Genomic DNA, 8,484 nt, shown 5'->3' with positions numbered 1-8,484 from the left:
TATTTCTACTTGCTGTATATCATTCAATGCCGAATGTTTTCATGGACAACCTATTTAACAATTTCTAATAAAAAATGTGAGTTTAGAAGTAGTCTTTTTTTCTGTGATTTAGTCTTATATAGGAACACTCTGTAGTAAAATTATTCATAAAATTCTAGGAGGATTAACAGAGGAATAGTGCACTGCAGAGTTCTAACAAAAGATGCTCCAGGTTTGTTATTTTATGGGGAACACATTTATTTACTAAAACAAACACATGTCAGGAGAGCTTAAAGGAATTCTCCAAGAATCTGATAAAATTACCCGATCACATAATTCAAACTGCAGCCCATCCTAGTACTAGTTGCAATCTGCAAAAACACAGCTCACCAGACTTGTTTCTCAACAGATAAAATAGATGTATCGAAAGCAGACATACCTTTTCCTTGGCTGACTGAACACTGACAAAGATGAAGCTAGAGAGAAAAAAGATTTGTTCCCAGTCAGCAGAGAATTATTTCCTCCAATGTCACATCCCTTTCATTGGCTCTGTTATTGAGACACAGGTCTCGGGAGCATGGTTTCTTCAGTCTGCAGTCCATCTTAAAAAGTGACAAGGACAGGCTGCCATTTAAATTACGCGATGAGGATCATTTTATCACATTCTTGGTGAACCCCTTTATGTCATTAAAGTGACAATAAATAAAACTCTGCACTTTCATGCTCTTGGTATCAGTTAAGTGCCTTGAAGATATGTACAGAAATCCAACCTGTACTTTTACATATAAGACAAGAGTAAATGTGACATGTCTTTTGCTTTCAAATTGCTTAGATATTTTAGAAAAGCATACATTTCACACATTTCATACAGAATGTAAAAAATATGTCCTAAAATTTGTAGTAAATAAATGATCCTTTGGTAAACAGCAAAAGGAAAAATTAACTGCTATTTTAATAAATTACTTCATCCTTTTACAGTTCTTAAAAAGTTGCGCAAAAATGTGAGTAAAACTTACATGCACATATTGCATTTCTTTAACAGTCGTGTGATAAAAAGTACAAAAAAGAACATCCAAAAAGGCAAAAATAATTTTCTAGGTAGAATAAACATGATATCAAAGTAATTATTTTTATTGCTTGATAAATTATTTGTGGAACTGGCATATCCTGATACCAGTCTGCAAAAGTCAGAAAGCTTTGGAAGGCGAATCCCACTCATTTCTGTGGAACTAGCTTCGCATAATACTGCCATTATAAGGGCAAAGGCACTGTAAGGTAAATGTCTATTGAAACTCAGCGACTCAAGAGTTTTAGCTTGGTAAACCAACTGACCAACAGCGAGGGCTCCGTTGTGGTATTTTTTGAAGAGTTAGTGGTAGTTGGTTTCTTGGAACTTTCCTCCTGGTATGGCATTGTTGCACTATTGTGTAAGTCCATATTTAGAAGACCACGACTGCCCCTTATATAGTCTGTTCCTCTGATTAAATGCCTATCAGTTGATCTTGTAAAAAAATTTCTAGATGATACATTTTCTTCTGTGATTGGTGCTATCCTTTCATTACTGAAATATCTGGATAGTGCTTCATCACCTTAAAAAGAGAGATAATGCAAGTACCTTTAACACATAGGTAAATATATATGAAAAAACATCAAGCATATTAAGTCCTTAGTGACCAATCAAGAAATGTCCTTAAAGAGAACCTGTCATTGCGATTTAACCTGTTAAAGGTGCACAGCGGCGGGACTGTAGGCTAGGTCTTCGGCTCAGTCTTTTTTAAATTTTGAGGGGACATTCATGTACCAGCGTTCTGCGGCAAAATGGTAGAGGCGCTGCATGCCCAGATTAATCTCCGGTGGTCTCCAGCAAAATGGCTGTACTTGCGCGGATTGGGATCTCAGCTCAATGACAAGCCGAGATGTGTGCAAGCGCTGTCCACGTCAAGGGCGGTGCTGGCGTGAAATTTAAAAGCGGAGGCTCGAACAAATGTGGAAGGGCCACGACAGAGCCGAAGACCCTACACATAGTAACGCCCCACAGTCCTGCCCCAACATACAAAGAGGATATTGCACAAAAACTTCTAAGGTGAATTAAACAACAACTAGGCTACGTATTTTTTCACTACAGGTAACTATTAAATCAATATAGCAGGGCCATTATGGCCATACATTTACTTTAACAGGTAGGTTCTCTCTAAAGGAAATGTGTGATTGTTTTTTACAACAATTGAACAAAATGTAAACCATTAATTTAAAAAAAATTTGTTTTACCCTTTTTGATAGTATAAAACATGAAAAAATATTTTAAAAGTTTTGATATTTTAAACATGAACAGCTACTGAAATTTGCCATAAAAATATTGGGTACAGCAAGCTCAAATTACGGCTGCAGTGAATGTGGGCAGGATCTGCTCACATATGTGTGATGTCCCTCCTCCCTGCACATTCTGGGAGTTTGGAAAAAGATAAGGAAGAAGGAAGTTTGGGATCCTTTTGTTGGTGGCTGCAATGTGATACTGAGTTGTACACTGTGTTAAGCCCCCTTCACACACCCTGGTGATTTTGGTACTGTAAAAACCAGTTCTAATGTGATCCGTGATCCATCCGTGTGTATGTATGTGACATCTGTGTGACATCCGTGTTACATCCGTATGTTGTCCGTATATCAGTGTGCAGTCAGTGTGACAAGTATGGAATGAAATGCAGAAAAGAAATTAAAGAGTGTTATGTATTAAATATGTTCAAAGATAGAGTTAGTGATGAGAGACATGATAGATAGATAGATAGATAGATAGATAGATAGATAGATAGATAGATAGATAGATAGATAGATAGATAGAAACAAGTCAGTGTGCAATATAATCAGTGGTTTGTGTGTTCCTTTTTTTTCGGTCATTTTATTTATTTAAAAAGAAAAAAAAAGACAAAAATTATGTGGGCCTCGGCATAATTTTGATAACCAGCAGAGGGAAAGCCAACCGCTGGAGGCAGATATTAGTTATCTAAGAAAGGGGCAATTATCCATGAATGTTCCCAGGCTTTTAATAACCACCCACAGCTGTTTGCTTACCCTTTACTAGTTAGCTTAAAGATTAAGTAACAACCACAGGTACACTAATTGCTATATGCCAAATAATAAAATCAATAAAAATAATAAAATCTTAATTCAAATGCCAGTGACTAGTGTCCTGTGGAGAGAAATGTGGAAACCACCACCGTACTAAGAAAAAGCAACCACAGCCAATATAGAAAAGTCAAAGAAGATCTCCCAAACAGGAATAAGATTAAAATGCCTTTATTATATATACTTGGCAAATATTAAAATAGAAAATACAGATAAAATAAAGACACATGTGCGCACAATGGGAAAATATTTTTTGTATAATAAAATCAATATCAACAATGGTACAGGCTGACCCTTTAAAAAAATATATTATATTTAAATAACAGGTTCAAACATCACCCCAAGATGACATATATTGTTAACTGGATTTGCATGTAGCCAAAAAAATCGGCATATACTCCAAATACACACTCCTTAATGCAATATGTGCAAAATTATAGCAAATAACAACTTATATGTGCAATATAAAGTGCAAAAAAAGGGGAAAGGTTGAGTATAACCATGAAGTATACTGAATTGTGCCAGAAAGCGCTATGTGCAAAAATTGTAAAAATATGGGAACTATAAAAACCGCAAAGTGCAAAAAACATGCAGGTTTAACTGCTATAGGTGGAGTATAAACTGAACCACAGTATGCAAAAAGGCCTATAAGGAAGTTACTAATAATTTGGGAAGTTACACAATACACATTTATGTGCCAATAATAATTATTCCAATCTATCACCATAAGAGCCGGATATAAAGCAGCTAAATTGCCACCATATGGCTCCAATAATGTATATGAATAGTGGTTCTAATCTGCCACTACATGGAGCCAGATATAGATCGGTATAGCCACTCTCCGGTCCAAATACACTCTAGATCCAAGAGACCAGAGGACCGGATACTAATCCAGCCAATATGGTACAATACAGGGGGATGTATTGAATCTCCAATATACCTGTGAAAGTGGGGTCTGCCGAATCCCAAAGAAACGCACCCCGACGCGCGTTTCGGATTACTATCCTTCGTCAGGGGATAGTTGCTATATTGCACATATAAGTTGTTATTTGCTATAATTTTTTTTTTTATCCGATTTTTTTGGCTACATGCAAATCCAGTTAACAATATATGTCATCTTGGGGTGATGTTTGAACCTGTTATTTAAATATAATATATTTTTTTAAAGGGTCAGCCTGTACCATTGTTGATATTGGTTTTATTATACAAAAAATATTTTCCCACTGTGCGCACGTGTATTTATTTTATCTGTATTTTCTATTTTAATATTTGCCAAGTATATATAATAAAGGCATTTTAATCTTATTCCTGTTTGGGAGATCTTCTTTGACTTTTCTATATTGGCTGTGGTTGCTTTTTCTTAGCTTAAAGGGCCACTGTCACCCCCTCCAGCCGTTATAAACTAAAAGAGCCACCTTGTGCAGCAGTAATGGTGGCTCTTTTAGTTTTGTGTTCATGTAAATAACACTGCGCTTGTCAGACGCTCCCCCAGGTTCCCCGCCTTCCAGCGTCGGTCTGTGCAGGAATCTGCCCAGGAATCCCAGCCCCGCACTGTGCATAATGCATAACACAGTGCGGGGATTCAGTAACAGGGTGGCCGCACTGCCCGCACAGGCGCAGTCAGGAACCCAGCATCTGACCTATGACTGCCAATTCTCAATGTGCCTGCCCCAGGCAGGCACGCACAGCGCAGGCGCCGGATTTAAGAACAGCGCGCAGGGGGCGGCGACCATCGCCCCAGAAGAGATGAGTGACGGCAGTTGGGCGCTTCACAGAGGAGGCTTCAGACCCGCCTCCGTAGACAAAGATAGGTATTTTTTAAAAGTTTCAAAGCGCTTTATTTTAGTAATACATGAACACAAAACTAAAAGAGCCACCTTGTTAGAATGCGGCATTACTGCTGCACAAGGTGGCTCTTTTAGTTTATAACGGCTCGAGGGGGGTGACAGTGGCCCTTTAAAGGGGTACCTCAGAAAAAAATAATGTAGGATCCCCCTATAAATTCTAACAAGCAAAGGCTAAACAGACAGCTGTAGGCTGATGTTAGTAGGCAGGGAAAGCACTATGGATAACATTAGCCCTCAGCGGCCCCAGAAATGGAGTATCAAAAAGAGAAGCCAAATATGGCGCTTAGCCTTGCTCTACCCACTTGCCCTGGTGCGGAGGCAAGTGGGGTAATAGGGTTGGGTTGATGTTTTATGGCTACTGACATCCAGCCCAGAAGTTATTAATGGAGAGGATTCTATTAGACTCCCTCATTACTAACCCCAGATTATTAATATCAGCCCCCAGAGGTCAGCTTTTCCTCTGCTGGTTATCAAAATTATGCACTACCCCACACCAGCTTTTTAATTAAATTCTTCACTTTACACACAAGGTGAACAGCGGGTACTGAATACAACTCCCATCATTGTCGCCGACAAGGTGACAATGATCAGAGCTGTCTACAGCACCTGGGGACTGAGAACAGCGCAAACTGTGCCGCCTTTTCCCCAAGTGCCCGAATGTGTCACGCTGATGACATACAGATGTCATCAGTGTGCACTTGAGTGGCACGTGATGCTGATAAAAAAACTGACATGTCTTGAGGGTTTTTTACACGGACAAATTGTCAGTGTGAAAAACCTGACATGTGCGCACCACTACTGAATCTAATGGGTGTGCGTGTTTCCACATTTGCGGTACTTAAAAAAGGGACCGCATACGAACACATAAAAATAGATGCGTGAAGGGGGTCTTAGCGATCACAGCTGGCAGCGCCAAGTCTGTTAGTTTGAGCTGCACTGCTCATTGTATCACATATGATAGGCTTATATATCACTCATGATAGGATTACAGACAGGGCTTTGCAGACTGTATATCACTTGATAAGATTTGATACAGGCTCTGCAGTCTCTATCATACATGATTACATATACAGCTCAACAGATTGAATCACACAACTCAGTGAACTTAATCATACGACAGGTTAACTACATGTATCAGCGGACTGTATTTCACATGATATTCTATCACATGATAGAATTAGGTACATGGCCTAGTGGACTACATCCCACGTGACTGGATTAGATACACAGCTCAGCTGACAATTACTGTTATTTGATTAGAACCGTCATGCCATTGCAGCAGATGTACTCAAAACACAGTAAGGAGAGGTGAACACAGGTCCTCCGGGCATCAGCACTGCTGTGGTGATTTTGTCCAGTGAGGTTTCCTAACCGCTGGATGAAGTCGCCACTGCAGCGCTGGTGCGGCCTTCCACACGCAGCAGTAAAGCCTCATTCAAGCATCTCTGCACTATGGACATGTGGATAAAGCTTTACACTAAGCAGCGTTCTGAACACTGCAGTGGTGACTGGGGAGGCGAGCATATGTCAGGCTGTTTCATGCTGGTTACATTTCACACTAATGAACCTGTTTGAATAATTCTTCAGGCCATCACAATCATGTGGATACCTCCATGGCAATACTGAGCACAATAACAAGACACAAAGTAGTTACACTGCATCGGCAAGGTGTCTCTCGCGGGCAAATATTTTACAGCAGACTGGGGATTCAAAATGTGCTATTCAAGCTCTTTTAAAGACCGCAATAATAATAGATGTGGCAGTGCCAAGCGACAGCAACATCAGAAAGAAGGAATATGAGAAGCTGGAGAAATACCAGGGCCTCAAAGGAGAACAGGAGAAGATGTGGAAGGTGAAGGCAACAGCGATTCCAGTGGTGATAGGATGGATCACTGGGAGCAGTGACCCCTAAGTTGGGAAAATAGCTACAACAGATCCCAAAAGCAACATCTGAGCTCCCTGTCCAGAAATGCTTGAAACAAGTAGGATCCTGCTCAGAACCCTCAAGCCTCTGGTAGAGGACCCGAGAATGAGAAAGGACAACAAAGACCACCCCCATTGGGGGTGAGAAGGAAGTTTATATATATTTGAGCTTGATATCACAAGTGTTTGTTACTAGCTAGCATACCTGCATCTCACAATTGTAAGGTGTTAAATATACTGTGTATATATATATATGTATATATGTATATATATATATATATATATATATATATATATATATATATATATATATATGTATATATATATATATATATATATATATATATATGTATATATATATATATATATATATATATATATATATATATATATCACTGTGCAAAAGTTCTAGGGAGGTGGGAAAAAATGCTGTACAGCAAGGGTGCATCTGAAAAGTAGAATACAATACTGTATTATATATAAAATATTAATGCATGAACTATTAACATTAATTATTTTCTGTTGTAAAGCAGATATTCATTATTTCACCTTTTTTTCCTGTCAGTCTATGTCTTGAGTATGATTCTGTAGACACAATCCAGCTTGCTTCTGCAGGCATAGAAAGAGGGCGAGGCTTACCTAATCACATGGATAGAAAATAACTAATTAAAGAAACAGAATATATCAACACACTAAAATAGACAACTACATTTCTGTAGTTTAAGGACATGTTCACATGTTCAGTATTTGGTCAGTATCTTACATCGGTATGTGTAAGCCACAACCAGGAGTGGGTGATAATACACAAGTGGTGACGTGTTTCTATTATACTTTTCCGCTCATTGATACTCTCCTGATTTTGGCTTACAGATACGGATGTAAAATACTGACCAAATACTGACCGTGTGAATGTGGCCTAAAACTTCTGAAACTCTGAAGCAGTGAAACCACCTCTAAAGGTACCTTCACACTCAGCGACGCTGCAGCGATACCGACAACGATGTTGATCGCTGCAGCGTCGCTGTTTGGTCGCTGGAGAGCTGTCACACAGACAGCTCTCCAGCGACCAACGATGCCGGTAACCAGGGTAAACATCGGGTTACTAAGCGCAGGGACGCGCTTAGTAACCCGATGTTTACCCTGGTTACCATCGTAAAAGTAAAAAAAAAAAACACTACATACTTACCTTCAGCTGTCTGTCCCCGGCGCTCTGCTTCCCGCACTGACTGTGAGCACAGCGGCCGGAAAGCACAGCGGTGACATCACCGCTCTGATTTCCAGCTGACTGGCGCTCACAGCCAGTGCAGGAAGCAGAGCGCCGGGGGACAGACACGGAATGTAAGTATGTAGTGTTTGTTTTTTTTACTTTTACGATGGTAACCAGGGTAAACATCGGGTTACTAAGCGCGGCCCTGCGCTTAGTAACCCGATGTTTACCCTGGTTACCAGTGAAGACATCGCTGAATCGGCGTCACACACACCGATTCAGCGATGTCAGCGGGAGATCCAGCGACGATATAAAGTCCTGGACTTTCTGCAGCGACCAACGATCTCCCAGCAGGGGCCTGATCATTGGTCGCTGTCACACTGAACGATATCGCTAGCCAGGACGCTG

General features: G+C 40.0%; 1 protein-coding gene across 2 annotated transcripts in view; it reads right to left on the bottom strand.

The window, feature by feature from the left end:
* Positions 1-912: 912 nt before the first annotated feature.
* CNKSR3 (CNKSR family member 3) overlaps positions 913-8,484 on the bottom strand; it is a 190,809-nt gene continuing 183,237 nt past the window's right edge. The window contains exons 12-13 of one of the 2 annotated variants that reach the window (XM_069769415.1): positions 7,419-7,508; positions 913-1,568 (exon numbers count right to left, since the gene is read on the bottom strand). In XM_069769415.1, the coding sequence (XP_069625516.1) occupies positions 1,273-1,568; positions 7,419-7,508 (386 nt within the window). In that variant the 3' untranslated portion in view covers positions 913-1,272. Of the gene's footprint in view, positions 1,572-7,418; positions 7,509-8,484 lie in introns of both variants that reach the window. The other variant, XM_069769416.1, reaches the window with a different exon arrangement.

The sequence above is a fragment of the Ranitomeya imitator genome, chromosome 5 (assembly GCF_032444005.1).
Source record: "Ranitomeya imitator isolate aRanImi1 chromosome 5, aRanImi1.pri, whole genome shotgun sequence".
NCBI lineage: Eukaryota > Metazoa > Chordata > Amphibia > Anura > Dendrobatidae > Ranitomeya > Ranitomeya imitator.
The sequence above is the reverse complement of the archived record's forward strand: the minus strand, read 5'-3'. Positions and strand labels throughout refer to the sequence as shown.